The 26,796-nt window shown below is 41.9% G+C and overlaps 1 protein-coding gene across 1 annotated transcript in view; it reads right to left on the reverse strand.

The window, feature by feature from the left end:
• Positions 1–4,874: 4,874 nt before the first annotated feature.
• LOC138249596 (adiponectin-like) overlaps positions 4,875–26,796 on the reverse strand; it is an 83,737-nt gene continuing 61,815 nt past the window's right edge. Inside the window, exons 2-3 of the mRNA XM_069203537.1 lie at positions 21,944–22,055; positions 4,875–5,428 (exon numbers count right to left, since the gene is read on the reverse strand). Of these exons, the coding sequence (XP_069059638.1) occupies positions 4,875–5,428; positions 21,944–22,055 (666 nt within the window). The remainder of the gene's footprint in view (positions 5,429–21,943; positions 22,056–26,796) is intronic.

The following is a 26,796-nucleotide window of genomic DNA, read 5'->3' on the forward strand; positions in this document are numbered from 1 at the left end:
GTAGGAGGAGCTACTGCAAAGTCAGGTTGACCGGCAATGCACCTCTAGTGGATCAGCGAGTAGATAAGTTCCGTTCTCCCTCTGGTTCTCAGGCCTTTTTTTGTGAAAGATTTTCCAAGTCCCAGGTTTTAGGGTTAGGCTGGTTAGTACAATTAGCATCAATTCCAAGGGCACAGGACTGGTTGGGGACCAATTGGGGTGTCAAGACTCACTTTTGCCAGGGTTCAGGTGTGGGTGTGAGGTTGTTAGAGCTTGTTTTGTCCCTGTAGCTCAGAACAGGAGGCCAGCCATCTAGCTCTTGAAGTCACTCTGATAGCCCTGGGGTCAACCATCAAGGCAGGCTTCAAGCAGCAGGGCAGTCCTCTGAGGGTAAAAGGTAGGGTCCAAGCAGCAGGTCGGTCCTCTGGTAGCAGCATTGCAGTCCTCTGAGAAGTGAACTGAATAATTGGTCTGAGGGTCCAGTATTTATACCAGGTGCCAGCCTTTGAATTTGTAGAAATTCCTAGGCTCTTCCTTACATCTATTTCTGTAAGCTTCCTCTTTCCCCTGCCAAGGCTGCAAAATATCTAAGGTCACAATACACTGTTTTCAAGTTCTCTGTGAGTGCACTGGAGGCAGCCCCTTTGAAATGTAAGTGGGGCAGGGAAAAGCACTGCCCCTTCCATCCTAGCAGAATGACCCATCCTGTTCTCCATTGCTTTACTGTCTAGAAGGAATGCACAAAGACCAACTACCATTTTTATCACAGTCATGTGACCCAGGACACAGGTTGCAGGCACCAAATGGTTAGGACAAGCAAATGCCAACTTCTAAAAGTGTGATTTTCTGAATTCTGAATTAAAATCTGACTTTACTATTAAAGAAGAAATTTAAATGTCAGTTCTTTAGAGTCCAAACTTGTCTGTTTCCAATCAAAAGTTAGCATTTATTAAATATAATCAGGTAACTCAATGTTATCCTATAGGAGTGTTAGCCTTTGCAGTAGTGAAAAAGGAATTTAGGGCCACATGTACAAATATTAGGTTTTGTGACTCGCAAATTGTGAGTCTTAGCGACTCGTAATTTGCGAGTCACAAAACCTGATGTACAACAGAGTCAATGACACTGTTTACGATTCCCAAAGGGGTCGCAAATGACCTACCTCATAAATATTCATGAGGCAGGTCACAATTTGCGACCCCATTGGGAATGGCCGCCCTCACAGGGATGGTGGCCTGCTGGGGACAGCAGACCACCATGTCTGTGACTGCTTTTAAATAAAGCAGTTTTTTTTAATGCATCCTGTTTTCCTTAAGGATGCATTTCAAAGACAAAAATCAAAAGTTTTCTTTTCATTTTTTCAGAGCAGAAAGTGGTCCATGGGATCACTGCCTGCTCTGAAAAATATGTTCGCTACTATTCACAAAGGGGAAAGGGTCCCGTGGAGACCCCTTCCCATTTGCGAATGGGTTATGCTCCAATTTGAAATTAGAGCTAACCGCGATTGTTTTTGGACTGCATTCACGGTCACAAAACAATCCTACATTGCACTGCGACTCGCAATTAGGAATGGAACGCCCCCTCCAAATTGCGACTCACAATCCTATTTTGCTATTCGGTAAATAGATTACTGAATCGCAAAATAGGGTCTGTACATACCAAAATGCTTTTTTCTTGTCGCAAACAGCCCGATTTGCAGAATCAGGCTGTTTGCGACTAGAAAAAAGGTACGTACATCTGGACCTTAGAGTTTTTCACTACTAGGACATGTAACCTTTTAAATACACTGCACCCTGCTGCAAGGGATTTTTAGGATTTTCTTAAGGGGTGACTTATATGCATAAAAATGGTAGGATTAGGCTCGGCAAAAGGTTTATTTTGCCTAGTCAAATTGGCAGTTAAAACTACATGCACAGGCTGCTGAGGCAGGCCTTCGACATGTTTAAAAGGGACCTGAAGTGGGTGGCGCAATAAGTGCTGCAGGCCCACTAGTAGCATTTAATTTACAGGCCCTGGGTACATGTAGTACCACGTTACTGGGGACTTCCAATTAAATTAACCATGTCAATTGGGTGCTGCAGGCCCACTAATTAAATGTAGTATCATATAGCTTGTAGTGCCTTTTATTGCAAACTTACAAGTAAATTAAAAGTGCAATTGGGTGCTGCCGGCCCATTAGTAGCATTTAATTTACAGGCCCTGGGTATATGGTATACCACTTTACTAGGAACTTATATGTAAATTAAACATGCCAATCGGGTGTAAGCCTACTTTACCTTGTTTAAGGGAGATGCACAAGCATTTTAGCACTAGTTAGCAGTTGTATAATGCACAGAGTCCTAAAAGCCAACAAAAATGGTTTTAGAAAACAGGAGGGTGAAAGCAAAAGTCTAGAGATGACCTTGCAAAGAGGACCAAGTGCAAAAATGTTGAAATGCATATTTCATTTCTGGTGATTCTTGAGGGTGTGACTAATTATTGAATGATCATTTGGATTACCCCTGCGTCCTGTTAGTAACCCAGAAAGCACAGAGTCCAACATTGGCAGGTATGCTCAGTGAGTTGTTTGGGTTTACAGTAACCTGGAATTCACAACTTATCGTTGGTGCACTGAACTCAGTGCCCCATAGCCTGTGGGCTGGGACTCCAAACCATGTAGATTTAGGCCAGGGGCCTAGTTAAGCAACAAGGAAGAATCAAATGAGTAGTAATATAACTGTAGTAGTGTATTCTATCTTTAGTACAGTGACATTGATGGTGCATATAATACATCACAATGATGGTATCTACAATTTAAAAATACAGCACGATAAGTGAACAATTTAGTTTAATGGGAATCAGTGAATCCAGTGCAATCTATATATATATATGTGTGGATTGGGAATCCAAACCATGTAGATTTAGACCAGAGCCCTAGTTAAGCAACAAAGGAGAATCAAACAAGTAGTAATATAATTGTAGTAGTGTATTCTATCTTTAGTACAGTGACAATGATGGTGCCTATAAAACAACAATACAGCACAATGACGGTGCCTACAATATACAAATACAGCCCAATCAGTGAACAATTTAGTTTATTGGAAATCCATGAGTCCAGTGCAATCTATATATATGTGTGGCTTGAATAGATAAACAGATAGTCTTGCCAGCCTTTCTCCAGACAAGAGTCCTAACTATTGACACTGTATATTATAAAATGCATAAAAGATGTATCTTTAGAAATCTCTGACATTACCTCTACTAAAAGGAATTATTACAGAACGGCATAAAAAATTTAATTCTCTCCGTATTATCTACTGTTCCATTCCTTTTTTGTGGCAAACATCTGTGGAACCCATATGAAGAGATCTGACTCTGTATAAACCTACATCCAAATAAGAGAGACTGCTTCCTGAAGGACCTCCCATCGTGTGTAAAGGATTTTTATGGTTCTCAAGGAACGTAGATTGATTGTACTACTGAATTACGACCTCCAGAATATCATGGTAAAATTAAATGGACGACAGAATATCGAAAGAGAAAATATCAAAAGGTAGGTGCTTATCTGGAAGTATAGCTTTACTATTCCTAACTCCACATCCATGTACCTTGAAGATATATGTACTGCATAGGTACATATATGTGGATTTAGGTATAGAAAATCTAGACTTGCCTGTCAGTATGTTTTAATATATATTTTGTCCTTGCTTTTGTGTCCCATCGATATTCTGGGGTGGATATTCCGGGTGCATACCACGTGGATTATTACCTCTAACTGGATCTTCTATGCACTGGCACTTTAGTTATGACCATGTTTCGTGCCTGGGATTTCACTATTTACAATACTCTGGTGTATGATCTCTGCCAATCAGAATGAGCCAATCAATAGCCTGGCTGCACAGGTAGAGCATGATTGGAAGAGCTATATACTCTGATCAAGTACCCAGGACTCCAACCTGACCAGAGGGCAGCAGAAGTTTCTCACACATCCAAAGGGTGAACCCTGACAAGCCTTTATTAAAATATATACTCAGTGAGACCATGATTAATGAAGGACTAAAATATATGAAAACTGCATTATCTGGCTGTTCAGGAATTTGTGAAAATTCTTGTCCACATTCGGCCCTATACAACTTTAATAAAAGAAAAAAAAACGGTAAACAGTAAACTGATCTACCTCCAGGTATCTAGGTTTTTGGTGACTATTGCCTAATTTAAGATTTAGATTTTGTTGGGAAGGTTTACGTATTGCTGGCCAAACAAGATAGAAGTATAGGCGTATACACTATGGATGAACATGCATTACTCAATATGCCCTACAACATTTTCTGAATTGTTAATAGGTCTTAAACTAAAAGAATGCACGGCAATGTTTTGTAAACATAATGGTTATATGAATGCTGGAACAAAGTATTGGGATAAATCAAATTTGTTTTATACATTGTGAATTTGCTGTGGAGGAAAATTAGTTTTAAAAAGTGATATTATTTAGGCGTCAATTTTTAATTGTAGCAATGAAAAGCTATGGACCTTTTGGATTGTGCTGTGAAGCATATTCTTGAGACACTTGTCAGTTTTACCCTTGTTGTACATAAGTTCACCATGTTACTGCAAATCAATTTTTATGAGTATGTGCGATAACGAGTATAACAAAAACGTGTGTATGCACTTTTATGGATGTCTAAGCATACTTTATCTGGGGGGCAATGACAGTTATGTACTAACTCACAGGAAAGTATCGCTTGAAAACGATAGGATAGCTTTTTAGAAGCAATGGAGCATAATTGGCAGATATCGAAATTGTTTGCAGCTGCGATGTAAACACCTATGGGTTCTAGGTATACTACTTATAGATTACAAGAAGTGTATGACGCGCTGCTTTGTGCGCTCGCGGCACAAAATAAAATACAGAGATGTCAGAGCGTGTGCAATAGGAACCCAGAAAAAGTTGTGTCGTCATCATCGTCAGCATAGAGGCCACTCGGGCTTTGCCTTTCTTCTAACCAAATGCTGTCATCTTTCTCAAGTTGTAAAATGGCCGCACCAGAGGACTGGGCTGTTACACTGCTCTGTGAACTCTTGTAGGTATACTGCAGAATGACACTATTTTTATTCAGTGTCACTTGCGTTGCGGTATTATATATCGTCAATTGATACGTGAAAAAGTAAATTCCTTTTACAGGCGCTACAAATTTTCCTGTTTCCGTGTTATAAACATTTTGATCATTGTAAAGTATTTTCTTAAACTGAATGGGTTTATTCGAGGGTGGGTTCTTTGTCGTCAGTGCAACGTGAAAGGCATAGAGTTTGGGAGAGTGTCCCACTAGTTGTTGACCCGGTAAACCAGGCACTCCTTGGTTTCCTGGAGGTCCAGGAGGCCCATCTAATCCCGGAAGTCCTGGAGGTCCTTGAGGTCCCGAGGGGCCAGCTTTTCCCGGAAATCCTGTGGAGCCATTTTCTCCAGTCATACCTAGAAATAGGAAAGGCAAGCAATCAAAACCACTGAACAGATATTCCAATCTATGAAATAACACTGTGTAACCTGGCATCCCGCAATAATCTCATAACTAGACATTTTGATGGCAGGGGCAAGTCAGTTCATTTGCTGACTTTGCTCAAGAGCACAGGTAAGTAAGTAATTATCAGTTCAGGTTTTCTACACACCACAAAATACATCATACACACCTGCAATTTCAGCAGTAAAATGGCCCCATTATAGTTTGAACACAACATATACTAGGGATAAAGAAGTACCTTTGACAAACAGGTCTTTTACCCAGCAGCACACATACTGAGACATATGTGCAAAGCATATAGGGCCAGATGCACTATTTACTTGTCGCAAAAAAACATTCGCACCAATAAAGATTTTTGAGAACCGACCTATGTACTATTGGGTTGGTTCTTATAATTTCAAACTGTAGTGTGTTAGAATCTAACCTATCTAATGAATATTGAACAGGTCGGTTGCAAATCCAATTTAGGGGGCTATTTTGGTCCTAATACATAGGATAGGAATGTCGAAGGGAGGCCTCTTCCAATTAGCGATTCCTTACCCATTTCTAAATCCCATTTTGGGACTTTGGGAGTAAGTAAAAAGTTACTTGGGTCCTAGATTGGGTTTAGTACATGTCTATAAGCAGTTTTCAGATGCAAACTCGGAATCTGTGCGTTTCAGAACAATGAACTGATTTGTACATCTTGCCCATTGTTGCCAGTCTTTGGGCACGTGTTTTTGTCATCCTACTTATTGATATGTTTTTTACTTTTAAATTCTTTCAAGAAGGCTGCCTAAAGCCGACGGAAGTACATACTGTTCAGTAGAATCTACCGAAATACACTCTTGCGATTATTGTTTTAGTGCAGATGTACGCAACGGAAAACAACAGAGCAGCGTAAAACTAATACTATAGTTACATAAGAGGCAGAAGATACCTTTAAATACATCTTCTGCCAAATGTGAAGACCCCCTGATGCGTTTTGTTCCTTTGCTGAAGAGGGATTATCTGAACCCACTATTAGCACCACATTGACATTTGCTGTGGGATGCACGCTATTTAAATGATGGCACACATCTGCTTGCACACTCAAAATCACTCAAACTTTTATGCACTGCCTTCCACTTTAATCTGCTTGCATCATGAATATATAATGAGGCTAAATATTCGGTTATTGGTAAAGAATGAAAACTGCATTCTGGTTTCAAGAAAAAAATTGTTATCTGGCCATGTTTTGCAATTTTCCTCCTTCGGGTCTAAGGTGGTAACTATGTAAAGATTCCAAAACTGCATCATATAAAAACAAGCATTTGCAATGCAATAAGTCTCACATTTGTTCGACTTCGAGCTATTAGAGTTGTAAAGTCCTTACCAGACTTTTCTTTCTACATAAATTGAAAATGAAAAGTAGTACAGTTTTACATAAGCGAGCCGATTTAAAGTGCCATGCCATGAGCATGAGCATGAAGGAGCACAGAAAGGGAAACAGAAGTTCACTCGCAGGCAAATGTATTGACAGTTATGCAATGTAACAGGAATGATGTCCTGCAAAGTGCTCAATTACTGCCCAGTGAGATCGCGCCGCATAGGAAATAAAAAGAAAATGTTGTCCAGAAGCTACGTGGAATACATGGAACCTCGTATGTTTTCAGTAGTTTACCGGTGTTGTCGAGGAGCGCTATACACCGGAAAATGTTTGACATATGCATGCTTTTCACAAATGAAATCAAGCAAATTTTAAAAGCCAATCCCATGAACCAACAAAATTGATGGGTGTGACATGGGTGTGGTTAAAAGCCCACAGAGAGATTACAGCAGGGCCCAGAGCGCTTGCAGGCTCGACTCTAAAAAGAACGAATTGGGTTCTTTATATTGACAGGTTTATAGGCAAAACAAATATCTTGGTGAGGCGTAACCAAGACACACGACAATACAGAACAACATTCATTGTAAGCTACATGAAAAAATAAGCAATGCATGTTTCCTTGTAGAATCAAAATTCTCATTACAACTGCGGTTCAAAAGCAAACACACATTTACTTCACATCAATCTGTTGTAAATTCAGAATGATGCGACATTAGCAGTTTAAAAAAACCTGAGTGAGAGCACAGATTTGAGTTTGCATCCCAGTCTATATTATGTCACTAATGTCATCGTTTACAGTGTTTTGGTCCTGACCTCACCTGTCCACCCGAAAACACACTGAAAGTGCTTGTATCCATGACACTAGCTACTGCCATCCTTGGTGCTCATCAGGCGCGTCATCAGTGGGAGATCAGTGCAAGAGAAGAGTGCCAAGCTCATTGCCGCCATGTCCTTAAGTCAAGGGCCAAAACACTCAGTTCAATTGTCTCTGCTAAATTTACTTCAACGTTATTATTGTTGAGTGTGGTGATGGACTGAAGAATATTTCTTCTTCTGGATGAAGATCTTCATGCTGAGATGCTGATGATTCTTTCATGTTTTATCAAATTAAAAAGTAAAGCACTTTCTTGTAAAAACAACGTAGAGATAAAGTCCTCTTCATGTTCTATCAAACCACCTACACTCTTTTTTGCCTTTTTAATCCAACCCAAATATATTAGTGCAGCGAACATTGTAAATGCCTGCTCTCCTCAGGATATGGAAACAAGTGACACATTAGTACATCTTCTAGTAAAAGTAAAAACTGTCAAAAACACTTTCCAATTGAAATGGCTGCAAATGTTAATAGTGGACACAGAAAAAATATCTCCTCTAAAAGAAACTCAAAGGACAATATAAAAAGGGTAACTCTTTGCTTGGAGAAATTTTGGAAGAATCTATGCTTTATAGATCATTTTGGTATGCACTGTTACTGGGATACTAAACTGAACTCGCTGCTGCTGAGTCTGGTACAGTAAGAGACCGGAAAGAGTTGTTCCTTTTATCGGTTCCTGGGGAGTCCAGGATTGGCAAAATGTTATAGTTTGTTTCTCCTTCTTCGCCACAGGGTGTTAGAGGTCCTACTTGGCAGTTTTTTGGGTGGTGGGGAAATGTTCACCAAAACAGCGATGGAGAATGTTTTGCAATTTCTTGCTCTGCCTTGTGTATAGTTAGAGTTCAGCTTGATTCAACATAGCCACTGTAACCTCAATTTCCATAATGTCCAATTTTTCAAATCAAGATGGCTGTCACTGACTTTCAGGTTGATGACACATCCCACATGGGCTGAAAGGGATGCTGACAGTATATAAGCTGGTGCTGCCTTCTAATGTATACCTGGCAACATCTATAGTTGGTGGGTTCTTCCGTTATTGACTAGTCAGCTCACCTGGCTCCCTTCCTTTCATGTGGACCTTTTTTTTGCACTTCTAGGTCCCTATCCGGAATTTCTCTTAACTGCTTGCGGCTTAACTCTCTCTAGTTATTCATGTAGCCCTACCATTAGGAGCAAATTTCCAGGTTTTACCACGTCCAGGATGCCCATAAGATATGATGATGGTGAATGCGCTCTGTTCCGCAGATACACAAACTGCTGGACAACTGCTGGTTTCTCTGCTTTCACTAACCATGTTTATCTCATTTCCTCTTATTGTACATCCCCAGCACTTGCAGCACAAACAGTTTGAGAGCATTAGTAAATTGGGAGGCTGGTGGACAATCTGGGCAGTCCTCTACTTCAATCATGACATATATAATCAAGAAAACCCCAAAGTACACTGAAAAAACATACACATTGAAGTTATGGCTATGAATTAAAACCAAAACACACTTGAAATGCTCCAGTTATGATTAGCTTTGAAATTTGTATATCACACACCGGCCATGCAAACCATAATTTGTGCAAGTAATGCTATGTGTATTTGAACACAGACTCCATCTTGATGACTGACTCCATTTTGTGCTTAGCTTCAGGTGCCGTTACAGAGGCGGCACATGTTTTATTCCCTACTGAGCTTGATTTCCATACAGAACGTGTTTGCGCTTTTCTCCCCAAAACAGGGTTACATTGTATTGGAACAAAATATGGGGGATGTGGAAGGTAGATGTGATAAGAGTGTCTCAGTCCAAGAATGTTTTCTTCAAGAAAAATACAGCTCCTCCTGTGGAATGTACATTGGGGCAGGGCCCGTTCCTTTGCGTGTTTTCGGCGCAGACAGAGTACAGCCAGCGCTTGAATGTCATAACCGTAGGTAAGGGCAGATTGCTAGAATCTTCCTCTTGAGTTTGTTTAAGGTATTTAAGGCGGGGAAACTGGGTGCTGAGGTAGAAGGAATTTGCCTTTGCAAGGACGAACAGTTCAGGGAAAGAATCTCATGTTGAGAAGACCTCCTGCCTCAGCAATTCAGGGTTCCCCGGGTTGATGCTGGCAAGGATGAAGAATTCAACTCCCATGGTGATACATTTTAATTCCTAATTATTTAGCTTGACTGTATTTATATTTTCACTACATCTATTCACTGTTGAAGTATTGCACATTTTCTGTCTACCATTGTTTAACGGTTGTGAGCATTTTGACATCTACACGTGTTTCATTCTGTCTTCAAGTTAAATGCTCATGTTCATATTTTTGTATGCTTTTATTTATTTGATATCTGGGAAGTACCTTAATACATGTATTACCCAGACTAAGAGTGCTGCATTCTTTGGCATTGTTTCCTCTCAGTTTAAAGTAGAGCAACACAGTGCACCAAATGGAATGATTATGACATCACAAAACTTCTCTTAAATAAATACATAAAAAAATCTGGCAGAACAGCATCAGTAAAAACAACACACTCAAACAAAGAAATCATACTTTATCCATAGTTGTCTCAATAATAATGTTAGTTATAACATCATGACATGTCTGCTGTCAGATCTTTTATGTCATATGTTTTGTGGTGTTTCACATTATGGATTAGATGTCAACCAATGGGTAACTATAGATTCTCCAAGTATAATATTTACTCATGTGGACATGTGTTTTAATCCAAATAGTTCCACTTATTGAAATTGCTTATTTATATCACATATTTGGTAAATCCACAACCTTTTACTTTATTAAAGAAAGATATTTGTTTCGGTTGTGGAAGCTTATATGAGAAGTCTTGGGACCTGAAATAATACCCTGTAGACAGAGTGACAAAAATACATGCACACTAGAACCGCATGCTTTCCAAATAACTAGGGTGGCCATTTGATGATAAAGTACCATAGTGGTGCGGATGAACAAATAAGGTCAAGCGTGGGTAGGGTGTAACTGTGTAAATGTCTTGTTTGGAGTACCACGCTGTACTTTGGTGTTTCCATGTAGACGACAGAAAGAAGTGGCTAGGGTAGGCACATAAGAATATAGTGAGGCATATTGTTTCTGTTGTGCGCAGATCAAGAGTGATCAGAGTGAAATAAACATCATTGCATGCAAAGTGTTTGATTCTAACTAGGTTTGTTCAAGCTACTGTAAATGAGATACATTGGGGCTCTGAGCTGTCACAAGTGAATTTTAGAAACCATATTGAGTATGCAGAGGAATGGCTTCCCAGAAGAACATTGTATGGTAAGAGTCACTAAACGAGAGACAGACATTGACAGGAAGGAAGTTGTTTATAAGCAATGTATTATGAGCTAGGATGTTAAAAATGCTCCTAGATATGTGGAAATGTGCATGAAAACTGTCGTGGTCCTAAAATAAAAATACAACATAGTGAATATGTGGGTCACTTGGTTGTTCCACGTCTCAAATAATTGGTGAAAAAACAAACTAAGCCTTGGGATAACCAGGATACTCATCAAATAGTTCATAAATGTTCGTAAAAAGTAGGACATTTTGATGCGATCACTAATGGATTTCATACTTGACAATGCTTTCCCAGGAAGTTTCTCTTTGCAATAACATCTGATTACTATAATTGGAAAAATTTGAGCCCAAATTCAAGGAAGTGTTTGACAGCTGAGGGAGATCAAATTTTATTAAAATATTAGTGGCATAGAAGTTACCATATGGTGACTAATTAACCTACGTTTAAAAGCCTCACAGTGAAAATAAAGCCAGTTGTAAAATGTGCACGTTTGAAATATGATGGACCATGTGGCCGCCACTTGTATTAAGCACTGTGTTTTAACATGAGATATTTTGCATTCATATTAAATGAAGTACTAAAATGAGTTAACATAAAGAGTGTTCTTATTAAAATGAAGATTAAGAAATGAAAGTATTAAATGAATATGAATTAATTGTACTTATACTGAATTAAATAAATTTTAATAATGCAAATTCTATGGGTGCAGAAAATAAATGCGTGTTTAAATCAGCTCTAACATGTCATAAATAATATTTGCAATATAATAATTAGCGTTGCACATTGAATTCGAATTGTAAAGTGCACAATAGGTTTTAATAAGTGTATTAATGTGTATTAAGGGTTTTTTAGTTTGATTAGGTCTGAAAGATTCATTTTGCAGCAGTAATGGAAAATCACTTGTCTGACCTACATTCATTTCTAGAGTGTTGATGTGAAGTTGAATGTCCTATTGTATTGAAGGCAAGGAACATGTTTGTCACTAACAATATTGCATTGCTTGTTCTATCTGTTGAACAAGACAGGAAATTTATGATTCTCATAAAATTGTATTTAGTTCATTTAGTGTATCGTGAGAGAAGATTATGATCCTGTAATTTATTAGATGTAATATTTTGTTTCAACTGTGTGAAATCATTGAAATGACAATGCATTTTATCTGAGAAAATTCAGAATAGTTGCAAATTTGATGGTGCCACTGAGAGCCCGTGTTCTGCACTGTCTTGATGCTGCTGTCAACTGACATTGGAAGACAGTGACAATTCTGCCTGATGAAGCACTAGTGTCTGCTGTCCCATGAGGACAGGTATAACTAAATGTGGTTTCTTGTTTCCTCTTCGGTTAGATAATTACACCAGTGTATTTTTATAGTGAGTTGCCCTAGTTAGATGATTTGTCAAATTATTATTTCTCTCTTTTATTTTGCGTTTGCCCGCATTTGTTAGCCTGTTCCCACAAATACAGGTCTAAATTCATGTGAGTGACTTGGTTGGCCCAGCCCTGAAACCTGAAATCTGAATGTGAAAAATTGTAACTCGATTATTTACTGATGTCACTGTCATCTGCTTTGAAAGTTAATAATAATGTGCATATTGTGTTGTTGCTAATTTAATACTATTGATGTTTGGTAGGTTAAATCTTTTCAGATGTTTCAGTCAGCCCATGGTTTTATGTATGTTTATAATTTAGTTTTGCGCACCATATATGTAACATTGATTTTGGGATTATAATAAAGCTTTGAAACTTTATTCAGTTTGGAGTCTGATTTAGTGTTAAATTGGCAATGGTGCTTGGAATAGTTTATGGTTTATTATGCCATTGATTTGTGATTGAATGATTCTGATTACTACACTCTTCGCCAAGCCTAAAGATCTAGTTGACCTCAATTGGTGATAGTAGTGATGGTGTCTCACCAGCACGTTTGTGGTTTCTGAACCCAAAGTGGGGAGGAAATCTTCATGGATAGTTTTGGATGTATCACAGGATTCTACGCTTTTATGGATGCTAAATATTTGCTCCCTGCAGCATTGCACTACAGAAAGCATAGTTGCAATTACAGATAGTCCCTCTTTTGTTACTTTCATTTTTAATTTTTAATGCCCTCTTCCTTAATCTCCAGGGCCTTGCCGCAGTCTATGAAGCCTTCATGCTGTTAACCCCAGCTGCTTTCAGCCTAAAGCCATGCACCATAACAACAGAGGGTTAAACAAATGGAGTTTGTTTGAAAGGCCTGGCCAAAATTCTTCTACAGCCAACCTTCAACTTCATAAAGGGTGGCAGTGGGTAGGTTTTTAAAAGAATGGGAGGTGGGAGGTGGGAGGAGGGCAGGTTAAAAAGATAAGGCTGGGGAGGGCAGGGGTGAAGGAGAGGGACTGTAGAGCCATACACTTCAAAAGAGTACATGTCTACATTTAAAAAAAAAAAAAAGAATACCTGCAGGAGCCTGAGGCCAGTGGACAGCAGTAGTTGGTACATGCTCCATGGCAGAGACAAAGACTGACGCCCAGGAGGAAGACAGAGGCGAAGAGGAGGTGCTGGCCAATTGGAAGCAAGGAAACAAGAGTGATGTGGGAGCCAACCAATGCTAAGTAAAGGTAAGTAATGGGTGGGCTCTAAGCCTCTTTTAAGAATTGTGTTTTCTGTACAACAGATTTTGAAAGCACAGCACAAGCACTGGTGCAATAGCAAACAATACATAGTGTAAGTATTAACAAAATACGCACACAACTGTACTTTGTTGGAATGTGGACAACAGATGCCTTCCTTTTCTCTATGTTTTAAATGGAACTGATTTTGTAGGGCACTCAAACATCTAATTGTAAACCCATTTGGAAGTAAGCATTAGTCATTTTAAACACAGCATGCAGGACATATATAAATCTGCAACATATTGAGAAGAAAAACAGAATCTCACAATCCGGGGCGTAGCTTGGTCAGTAAAATTGGGGGTTGGGGGTTGAGCTTCAGATTTTCCAACAATCATGCTGGCATATAATGTTAAAAAACATTATACAAGAAGCAGGGAACATGAGAGGGGCTAAAGAGTCAGTGGAAAGGGAGACGAATGCGGATCGGTAGGTGTACTAAGTGAAAGAAAACACAATATTTTGTAAAATAATCAACATTTTTTAAACCTTTCAAAGCAAAAAGGAAGAGAATGTGTGTGCATTTTTTGTCTGTGTTTATGTCAAATGTCTTGGTGAAATCCAGCAGACACCTCACCATACCCTACTGAAAACACCCCTACCCAACTATTTTCCAGAAAACACATTTATTCGGGTGGGGAGGTGTAACACCCCAAACACCTCCTGAAGTTACATCCCTGCTCACAAATGCTGTAGTTGAGAAAATATGTTATATTTAAACTTAACAGATACTTTTACTGCCATTTCGGACAGCACTGAATAAATCACAGGTGTCTGGTTAGACAAAGCTATAGTATATGGGCTACATCGCTGAGTGCAACAGCCAGGAACGGGGGAGCGATATCAAAGTGAACTCAGAACAACATTTATATTTCAGCTCGCACAATCATGTTATTTTGATCATCTTTGTGCAACACTGAAGATTAGTGAGTTGGCATATCAAGAACACAACAATCGCTCATCGAAGGGCACTAGGAACTCGAATCACGTAAAGCAAACTGCATTAAATACAAAGGGAATTTAATCTGCATTACTCCTCATATGTTCGTGGTAATGATCTGCCCCATTTTGTTCTACTTCATTTTAAAAATACCCAGTTGATTCTCCCAACAGAATTGCTATGCAGTCTCAGGTAATGTTTATTGCATGGCTCGTACACATTTATCAAAAGAATTGTTAACTTTACCTGTGGCTGCTTACCCTGGCTTTCTTTAAAAACAGTGAGGCTTGAGAAGAGAAAACTTGGCAAGGAGCCTGGAGACCTAACACGCAGATGAAACCTTCTATTCATTATCTACCAGGAAAAGGAGATGTTCAGAATTGTAGTAACTGTCTCAGTTTTGGTGGAATGGGAAAGCTAAGTGATGTTGCAAATGCACATTGCAAGTAAAGAATTGATTGTTTCCTGGTGGTGTGGGAAAATATACGAATGCTGCTGAAGTTTCGGTTGGTTTTAACTAGTGTTCACACAGTTAGTAGTTAAGACATATTCCAAGAGGTTCAAACCTCTCTGCTTCCCTTTATTCTTACAATTGTGAAGCTTTAGGCTAACCACTTATTCCTTTTTCCTGAAGACTTCTACTGAAGTCCTAGCTATGCTGGCACCTTCATGAAATTATTGAGACTCTATTTTGAACCATCCTAATTCCCTATTTAGAGCCATGATTAGATGATCTTATAATTATTTTATGTTTACAAGAGATAACAGAAGTTTCTTTATGGAATATCTATTTCTTATTCTCAGTTTTTGTAATGCAGCGGCTGTAACTATTTGGTATCTTATTCTGCTATAACTGAACTTATTGAGATATTTTAGCTTGCCAGCTGCATTGCAGTACCTCTTGAATAAACGCTTTGAATGGATGCAAACTGGATTAATAACCTGAAATAAAGTCTTGTTAACTTCATTTGACGATTCCTGGTCCCTACTGTGGAGTCACATTGGCTGAAATGTATTACTGATGTCAACTCCCTTTGAATGCTTCTTGTCAATTTAGAAAGATCCATACGACCAATGTGAAAAAATCTTTCATGACTTTACTTAGAGACTGTGGTTTACTGCCTTGCATGACTTCAGTATATTGTGCTGATAAGGAGGAGGTGAAGGCACAGTTTAAAGGCCGGGCTTCCCTTTAAGGGACAATTCGGCAGACAGCATGGGGCAGATCCTGTTACAGGTTGTTTCTCTTGTGGTGAAAAAATAGAAGGCGGACTAGGATTGGTTAAAGGTTTACTGCTGCTGTGCTTATGGGCTCCACATGTCCAAGGAGGGAAGCTCCCTATTATGCTTTACAGTCTGCCACTACTTCAATGTCAGGGCATTTATTAATCCTCCACATGATTTATGTGTGCCTGAATCACATCTGTAACACCACAACGTTAAAATGATTGAAATTTCAGACCCGCTAGAGTGGCATGCTAAAATTCCCTATTGAAAGGCTTGGAGAAAGCCATAAAGCAGGCGCAGCCGACATTCACAAAAGCACTGCGTGTTGCACTGAGGAGACTGTGCTGCTTAAGAATTTTCTTAATTTGTAGTGCCAAAGTGTGTTTTTTCTGGTAATTGTTTACTTCTGCTTTAGAAGCCTATGGAGGTAAAAGGGGATTTGGAAAAACACTTTAAGGGCTAGCACCTGTCCATAAATCTACCCCTCATAATGCACACAGGCTTGCGGGCTTTCCTGCTTTAACTATTATTCGGCATGCCTTTTCTCCCCTGCCGACATACTCCATCGATATATTTCTCTGTTTTACAAGCAATGCTCCTAATGAACAAGTACAAATCAAGAGAATGCCCTGGGCATGCCTAGTTGATGCCTGTAATTATCAGGAACATGGCTGAAAAAGTCCATGAACCCACAACTTTACCTCCTCCAGTGTTCTTTGCAGGCTAAAGGTGCTGCACAGAGCATGCTGGAGAAAAAGTACTGTCAGGACCTTGAGGTCAGTGGAAGGACACTGGCCACAGGAATCCATGCTCCATGGCAGGGACAGAAGACTGAAGCCCAGGAGGAAGCAGGGGGAGGAGACCCGAGGAGAAGGAGGAGCAGACCAATAGGAAGCAAGGAAATTAGAGTAAAGTCAGAGCCAACCAATGGTAAGCAAAGGCAAATAAGCCCCTGTTAATTTGTTTTTTTTTTACAAGAGATTTTTCAAGCACAGCGCAAACGCTTTGCAGGCGAACCCTAAAAAGGTACCCCTTTACATAAAGGAAGAACAAATATACCACTGTGGGATCCATATGCATAATCAATTAGAGTTGGAAAAACTTCCTTCCTGGCTAAACATTCCCTTAAAATTAAGTACTAGACTCCTGGGCGCATAATGCCACAGATTAATTTTTTATGAATACTCCTCCCCCATGAGGCCCATTCCCTTCAAAGGAGACCTCACTGAGGCACAACTCCTCATTTGTTCGGGTGTGGCTAAGATGGTGGCCGTGGTGGATGCTCTGGAATTAGCTCCGGCACCAGCCCCAACTTCATCCTGTGTTATCCTGCCTATCCGACCTCGGATGACATGTGACACTGGGACACATATTAACAACTGGCCCTCTCGTTATCTGGCTGAGCCGCTCCTGCCAGAGACGATCGGCAGCTGTTACGCGGGGGGGAGGAGTGCCCTACGCCACAGTATGTCCCCTGTGGCCGAGGTAGTGGAGAGGGAGCCTGCGGCTTGCGATTTGCCGCTCCCTGCAGATGAACACTGCAAGTGCTCCGCCAACAGGTAGATGTGGAGCCATCAGGACGAGAATCCACTCGCATTTCCGGAGGGGCAAGCGACGAGGCCTGTGAGGAGGACGGCCCAGCTTCCAGAGAGGGCCATGGGTGGAACACTGGAGAGGTGTGGGACCGAGGTGAGCCACAGCCACTCATTCCTGTAATCTTCTCTCCTGAGGCCTTTGCAGATGAAATACCCTCCCCTGGGGGCCGAAGGTGAGCCATATATGCCCGCAACGGGCAACAGCCTGGTTGTTGGGGACGACTGTGGAGGAGGAGATGAGCATGTGGGGAGTGAACCTCTGCATTTGCACATGTTGCTGAGGGATCTGAGGGCCCAACGGAGATAAAGGTCTGATTGCTGGGCAGTCAACAGAGAGAACCGCTGGCCCATGTGTGCCGTAGGTCCTTGCAAGTGGCCCAGGGCCTGTATGAAGATCTGCTCACGGTCAGAAATGACTAGAACCAGTGCAGGATCGGCAGAGTAATTATACAGAACAAGACCTCCGCCGTAAGTAATTGGCTGTAAATTGAAACTAACGCGTGGGGACCGTTGTGCAGAGGTGGGGCAGATAGGACTCTGTGACACATGGCTGCATAGCAGTATATGTTCAAGGATGGTTGCATATATTAAACCCCTCCCTACACAAGACATTGCATTGCTGGCCAATGCTTGGTGTGCAGCTGGAGGTGTGCAGCGCTACCCTGGTGCATGTCACTGACCATGTGCAAGTGTAAGCAAGGACTTGTAACACACGTTCTCCTGTCTGATAATTGCTGCACTGGGCCACAGAGGCCTTCACCAGACCCCACTTGGAATATGGGGCTCTCAGACTTGACCGGCTTTCCGGTTTGCAGATCTATGCACTAATTGGGTCCCTAGGTGCTGTTTAACTCCTGCACGACACTTATATAGCCACTAGCTGTCATGGAGGCTCTATTCCTTGCCCTGAATATACTCCGGAATGACAACACAGGATATCAAAATGATGAAAACGAAATTTTCTAGATCCATGCCACAAGACCAACCAGAACACTCTACTAGGGCATCCATCCCTTCGGACTCCTCGATGGCTCTGCATCAATTGGAAGCCATGCTTCAAACGCACTCCACTCAATATGAGAAAATATTGCAGGCCATTCATGACACTAAAACTTCATTAGAGGCCAAGATTGACTCGGTCTCCCAGGATGTTAACCTCCTCTGCAGTGACCACTGCAAACTGACTGAAAGGGTCAAGTTCACGGAGTCTTCTCTGTTTGCGATGAGGCCCACAATTCAGGAACTGGAAATGCAAATGAGGTAGCTTAGTGCGGAGGTGGTGGTCCTACATCGCAGGGCGTAGGATGCAGAGGGTTGATCTCAACGGAACAATGTACGCTTCATGGGCTTTCCTGAAAAAGTGGAGGGCACGGATACGGAGCTCTTCATCGCCCATTAATTTCTCACTTACTTCACTATTGCGAATGAGACCTGCAAAGATTTAGAACGCACGGTCCATGGAAGTCCATGGAAGTATGAGGACCCAAACAACTCAGATTTTACAGCGGAGGTATAACGTCTGCGGGCCACATACACAATGATCAAACAACACCTATGAGAGCAGAACTATGAATATGCTGTGATGTTTCCAACCAGACTCCGCGTGGTAGATGGTGAGTCAACATTTTTCCCATGCCGGAGGACGCATTGATGTCGGTGCACGCCTAAGGTATCCCTCAGTCCTCATCTGGGAATGTGGACCCTGGTGAGTGGTTGACCCCCCCCCGAACTCGTCACCAATGTGATCAATGGCAATCCACAGTCCAAACCTACCAAAATTCAAGCAGCGGAAGAAAGAGCCAAAGTACTACAGGAAACCACTCAATACTCTGCAAATACGTTTGCAGTGTTAAGGGATACACAGAGACGAGCCTCTGCATCTGCGGATATGACTAATGGTCTGGACATAACTCTGCATATGGCTGATGATCTCTAACTCTTGAACATCGCATAGATAGTGTTTCCATGTCCACCTAACTGTTGGTTCCCACTGGGCAATTCTATCACATGGGTTCCTGGGGGAACAGGTGCCCGTTGCACCGGAACCCAAGCCCCATGCGGGCTGCTCTGGCACCTCCATGCCTCCCGGATAATACCTAGTGCTTTGATGGCACATTTTGATAAGCTCACCAACCAACCCAGCTCTATTTATAGCCCAGTGGCCTTGCCCAAACACAATATCACTGTTTCTACACCTGGTTCGGATGGGGTCATGATTGCTGGGGCTAACCACACCCTGGAATGTCAAAGCCTGCTACATATATATATATATATATTTATACACATGCCCCATGAATAATGGTTACCGCATCTACTGTCCTAACCCTTAATTTTTGTTTAGTTTACACAAGTTGTGTATTCTGAGTATTTCGAAGGGCACCTCTCTTTCACCCGTTTGAGGGATATTGTTTGTAGTTACAATGTACGTTGCACTTGTTTTCGCACACAAGCTGGGGTTGGTTGGATTTTGGAGATGTAATTCTGCCACTAGGGGAGTTTAGATGAGACATTAGTCAGCACAAAGAGAAGTCAAAGCACCAATCCTCTATTTTTGCGCTACATTATACTAACATGGAATGTGCACAGGATGGTGACACCATCTAAAAGATATTGCATTCACACATTCCTCAGACGCCATTGGGTGCATTTCTTCACCTTTCAGGAGACTCACCGATGGATAGTGAGGTTTGGAAACTTGAAACAAAGTGGCATTCGTTAGAGGGGTACTAATATGGCTAGAGCTATGTGTTCCGTACACAGTACATCACCACTGGATTGATACTGGGGGTCGCTTCATTGTTCAGGAGGGTACCCTGGATGGATCACCATTGGCATTCATGGATCTCTACTCTCCCAAATGAACACAGAGGAACTTCTTGAACACCCTCTCCCCTGCGCTTTTTCAGGATGCACTGGCCCCTTGTCTGTGGGGTGGGGACTTTAACTGTGTGTTCGATGTGGATCTCGATCGCTCTTTCACCCCAGTACACTCTGCACCGAGTAGCAATCTGCCTCACAGCATACAAACCTGGGCCAAAGATACAGGAATCCATGGTCTATAGTGCATTAGACATCCATTCACAAGAAAGTACTCCTTTTATTCCCCCATCCACAACCTTCATATCAGGATTGATTTGATGTTAGGCAACATACAATTGGGACAAACAATTATACATCTGGAATATATCCCGCACCCTCTCCGATCATTGTGCTTTACTACTCACTCTGCAATAGGGCAAACCACACCCATGTATACCCACGTGGCGTCTTGAATTAGATACCCTCTTAGATTCTCCTTATCGGGAGGAATTGTCCAAATGCCTTACACAATATTGGGAGCACAACACTGGGTCGCACTTCGGGTGAATGAGTGGGATGTGAGAGGGCATTGCCTTTCTGCGACGTGGAGAGTGAAGCACACATTGCACGCTGAATTAAATTCCATAGAGCAGGACCTCTGTACGTTAGAGATTGAGGTTGCTAACCGCGTGGCTGCACCCAACTGCCTCCGCGATCTCAGTAAATCCAATCATGATGCTGAAATATGCCTCTGCAAACATGATCATTAGTTTCACATTTTTAAATTACACATGGAGGGCGATCGGTCAGGGAGATTATTGGCGCAGCTTGTTAGAGATGACTGGCAGCACACTCCCATAGGTGCTATTTGACTGTGAGATGGCTCATTGGCCATTGCGCAAGACTCTAATTATGCCACTTTTCGCGATCACTCTTGTACCATTACCAGTCACTACACACGAATGACCCAATACAACTGGCTGCATTTTTGGATGAGGCCACTCTGCCCCGGTTATCCCCTCTGCAAATTGCGGAACTAGATAAGCCCATTCTGCTTCAGGAAATACGTAATGCAATCTCTCAATTGGCTAGAAACAAGTCACTTGGAGCTGATGGCTTACCAGTAGAATATTATGCCATGTATTTGGCGGCCCTTACTCAACCCTTGCTGAAAGTGTACGAAAAGGCATGGTCATGTGGTGAACTTACAAGCTCACAACAGAAAGCATTGATTATAGTCTTGCTTAAACCAGGACGTGACCCCACAAACGTGCACTCCTACAGACCGCTGTCACTCCGCAATATTGATTGTAAAATACTGGGCAAGATTCTTGCAAACAGGCTTCTACCCCTGGTTACATCATTAGTTCATGAAGACCAATCTGCATTTATACCAGGGTGCAGCACTTTCCTGAACATCAGTCAGTTCCTACACATCCTGCATAACACCCCACTGTTGGCATATAATCAGGTTGCGGTTTCTATAAACATTGAAAAAGCGTTTGATGCACTAAACTGGGAATTCTTATTTGCAACTTTAAGCCACATGGGATTTGGCCTCAAATGGCTCTTCATATTATATGCCAAACCAACTGCCAGAGTGAGGACAGGGCCTCTTATATCTGAGAGCTTCCTGATATCCAGGGGCATCAGGCAGGGTTGCCTATTATCACCAATGATATTTGCACTGGTAATTGAACTCTTGGCCTGCCACCTGAGAGAGCATGCTAAGCATTGGGGTATTCAGGAGTTAAATACCTTTCATATAATATCGTTCTATGCGGACAATGCATTGATCTACCTCATGGACGCTGGTGTATCCATACCCCCGTAAATGCATCTCCTGGGCACTTTTGGGCGGCTCTCGGGCCTGAAAGTAAAATGGTCTAAATCATGTCTGTTCTCTCTGTCCCAGATTCCTGGGCCACTTAGGGACACACTCCCAGTGTACTGCTTACCAAGGTGTCACGATTCAATTAAATACAAACTTACTACTCGTGTGAAGCCTTACATGATGGGAACTTAGGCCATACATTAAGCTCAATCTGCAGCTCCCCCCTCCTTTTTGGAGCTCCCTACGGTTGTCGCCATTGGAAAGGGTGGCAATAGCCAAGATTCTAATACTCCTGAGACTGTTATATTTCTTTATGGCCTTACCAATAGTCATTCCTAAGCATTTCTTTTGAGAGCTAAATAGTCTCAGCTCTCACTGATATGGGGACGGGCCGACGTCCGGATGCACTGCACGTATTACAGCATCCGCTCCTGGAAGGGGGTCTAGGAGCTCCTAACTTTGAGCTCTACTATGCCGCAGTGCAATTACAGTACCCCGCTCATTGACTTGACACATTAGCCAACGCAGAGAGGAAATTGACATACACGCAACTGGGCACAACATCTGCCTACTCCTGCCTACTCCTGGCTGTCAGATGTCACACACTTATCATTTAAGGGAACCACCTTAATGAAGACTGCTCTCAAGTGCTGGAGCTGACATGTTTTGGGCAGCGATGGAGGCCATTCATTCTCCCCAATAATCCCCATGGCGCAGATATCGGGTGGACAGGTACTGTTTAAGACACATGACTTAGCTCCCTGGGAGGAGGTGGGGGTAACTTCGCTTGGGGATCTCTTCCAAGACAGAGCTATTCTGTCATATGCTGACATTATGGAACACTACTATCTGGGTCCAGGGCACTTTTTGATGTAGCACGCTTTGGTTGTGGCCAGTGTGGAACCCCCACAATCGCCAATACTCTGCAAACGAGCCACATCATTGCTATATGGGCCTTGAGGACAGGGGTTGGTGTGCCTATGAAGGCAGCCCGAGCTAGAGGGGACGCAGCTGTCCTGCAACCTTTACCACTATCGCAATGGTTCAAAGCACTGGAGCTGGTGAAGCTGGTGTCCTGCAACCCTCGGATTGTTACACTCAGTTCAATTACATACATCAAGCATATTTATCTCCAAAGCGCATTAAGTGCATGTTCCCCTTCTCCACCCCTAGGTGCCCGAGATTCGGCCTGATCGAGGTGAACTTCTATCATATGGTCTGGGAATGTCCCCCTCTATTGGATACATGGCACAACATCACAACCCAACTCTCTACTAATAGAACACACATTGATGCCCACCCTGGAAACTTGTCTCTTAGGGGTGCGCCACAGGTCCAAGAAGTACAAATACATCCACAGATTCATAGATCTGGCATTTGCACTCGTTAAGCGACAAATCACTGTGCAGTGGAAAGCACCTAGTCCACAGTCTTTATCTCAGTGGCTTCAGACAGTATTACAATGGGCTAAAGAAGAGACTAGCATGTTGACAGAAAGCGGTCAATTAGGCTCCGGGTGTCACATATGGGACGTTTTGGTAGTACGCATTGAGGCTAAAAATGACAACCGTACCTCATGAAATGACGATCACTACTAACATGGGTCAGAAAAGTGACAGGGCCCCCATACTCAACCGGTACAAAACCTAATCACTGGAGTGGCAACAGGTATAGTTGAACACTGACGTCTGAGTGGGATGAGACTTAGTAAAAGTGACCAAACTTAGTCGGGACTCATAATTAAACAAAAGCAGACAGCAGCTCCGTTCTCCGAACCTCTTGCCATTATCATGCATTCTCCCACACTGTGTTTGAAATATGCAAAAATGTTGTCTGGCATCTCCCAGTTTCGCTATATATGCCTTGTTTTGATATCTTTTGTTTTCCTAATTTATCTCCCCTTTCCCTTGTTTCCTTATTTCCTCATTTATAAGCAATAGCCTACCCTCTTTGGATAATGTATTATGTATTTACATGACCTACACGCCAATGCTGCGATTGTTTATGAACACCATGTCTCTATACAAAAAATTAGATGTTTAAAAAAAAAAAATCCTCATTCGTTGTCCCAGAAACTTCGAGGTTCTTTTAAAGTGAAGTGCTATATTCCAGGTCACATAGTTTAGGTAAACAATATTTTTTGAAGTGTGTTTGCCATGGAGAGCACAATTATTTTTCAGGCTTCTGTCACAAAGCTATAATACCCTGCTGATATTTAAAAAGACCCACCACACTTTCTGGCTTCCTCCGTTTGATGAACTTAACCAGAAAGGCTAATCCAGGTTTCTATCATGTTGCGAAGTTGTGGGTAAAATTGGGCTATCATAGTGTGGTGTGAGCGGAACTGCTCACTTAGGCCAATTTGTCAAATGCAGAACTAAGTGATGGGAGAGAAAACTCACATACTACACACCCCCATTTACACAGAACAGACCCAAAGAACAAGTAACTACTAATGAAGGCAGGAGCCTTCCACCAGTATAAGTGTAGCGCTTTGGGTAGCCCTCTCAGTCTAACAAGACATCAAACTGAGAGATAGGCCTATGTCATGGCGCACAATCATGATCCATTCTAGTCCATGACAACAAAAATTTGTATTAGGGATCCAGCCATCAATACAGTCGGTAAAGTCAGGACATGGGTGCATGTCCATTACCATGTGGAGGACTTTTCCAGCCCAACAATCAGAATGATAACGTTCTATGCCTGGCTCCAAGTGTAGCCTTCCTTGGGAGAATAGAAGGATTAAATTATACTTTGTATCAAAGGTTCTCCAAGTTCAGGTACTTACAGACGCTGGCCATCAGTTTATGATATAACTGACCTTACTGAACTGTGGGCCAATTAGTGCAAGATTTCACAGTACGCGCATCATCTACTCCAATGTGTAAGAAGAAATTAGGTTAACCCACTTGTGTGTCAGGTATTGTGCTCCTTAAGAGTTCAGTAACAGTACATCATGCATGTCCCTTAAAAGTTCTTAAGTACTGTTGGAAATGGCCCTTTGTGCATGCCCCCGACTTTTTGCCTTCCTCTTCCTCATTTTCCGGCCTTGTTTTTATTGGCTTTAGGATTTTCCTTAAAATGTGGTAACATTGGCTTACCCACAATTAGCATATTTAATTTGTATGTAAGCCCCTAGTAAAGTACACTAAATGTGCCCAGGGCCTGTAAATTAAATGCTACTAGTAGGCCTGCAGCACTGATTGTGCCACCCACTACAGTAGCCCTGTAAACACGTCTTCACTAATTGCACTGTTTCTTAACTATGTTTAGGCCTATTTCTGCATAGTGGTGTATATAATTTGTGTATTACTTACCTCCTAAGGGAGTATGGTCTCTATGGTATTTTTGGTATTTGTGTCACCAAAATGAAGTACCTTTATTTTTGTAACACTCAGTATTTTCTTTTATGTGTGTGAGTACTGTGTGACTACAGTGGTATTGCATGAGCTTTGCATGTCTCCTAGACAAGCCTTGGCTGCTCATCCACAGTACCTATAGACAGCCTGGCTTCTAGACACTGCCTACACTTCACTAATAAGGGATAACTGGAACTGCTATAAGGTGTAAGTACCATAGGTACCCACTACAAACCAGGCCAGCCTCCCACACCAATTCAGAGCCGATGTGTGCAATTCTAACCTGGCATTTTGACCGGGTCAAGTGTACACACTTGCCAGGCCCAAACCTTCTTTTTCATTACAGTCACACCTAAGGTAGGCCGTCGTTAGCCCCAAGGTCAGGGTGCAGTGTATTTCAAAAATTGGACTTGTAATGTTAGGTTTAACATGTCTTGGTAGTGAAAAACGATTACATTTGTTTTCACTACAGCAATGCCCATCTGTACCATAGGTGAACATCGGGGTTACCTTGAAGCAACTTTTCAGTGCAACTTTCAATTATTGGGATGGATAGAATTTTGAAGGTTGGTTTCTCTGGACTCACAATTTTAAATCACAACTTATGGTGAAGTCAGATTTTGAAGTGTAAGTCAGAAAATACCACTTTTAGAAAGTTGTCATTTTCTTACTTTGACCATTCTGTGCCTCTGCCTGTCTCTAAATATACGTCTGGGGTTGGTGGCAGCTGGGCTTTCTTCACTCCCTGTAGACAGTCACACACAATGGGAGTTTAGGTATGACTTAATGGGCTATTAACTGGTTTGATAGGGCCGAGCTAATAAATGCCTCACTTACAATGGAATAGGGCTGTATAAACCCCTGTAGAGTGTCTGGAGGCAGGGAACGAAGGGCAGGGACCTTGTGATCTTCAAAGTCCCCGAGGTCACCCCCACTTCAAAGGCACATTTAGGTATAAGCACTTGACCCCAAACCCCACCAGATCAGAACTCTACTGGAATCAGGGATATTCTGCCAGGAATAGGCCTGGTCTGCTGCTAGGAGGGTCTGCCATTCTGCAGCTGCATTGCTGTGTTGGTCGACTGCTTGCTGTGTGCTGTAGGAGGTACTGCCACTTTGCTACTTAATTTGCTGTGTTTGCCTGCTCCCTTCTGTTTCTTGCCTGGAGTAAATTATGTTGGAAGGCTGGCCTACCCTCCATTGTGTTCGGCCTAAACTTTGGCTTTGCACCAGTCCCTCATGACCTCAAGTAACCTTTTGACTGCTAGTGACTGTTAGCACTGTTCTCACATTTAATCTTTAAACATTCTTATCTCAAATTCTACTTATTGGATTTTTGTCCTTTTGGTAGTGTTTTATTCAGATAAATATTCTCTAATTTTATAAAATGGTGTGGAGTCTTTTTGTGCTGTCTT

Source organism: Pleurodeles waltl, chromosome 8 (assembly GCF_031143425.1).
Source record: "Pleurodeles waltl isolate 20211129_DDA chromosome 8, aPleWal1.hap1.20221129, whole genome shotgun sequence".
Taxonomy (NCBI): Eukaryota; Metazoa; Chordata; class Amphibia; order Caudata; family Salamandridae; genus Pleurodeles; species Pleurodeles waltl.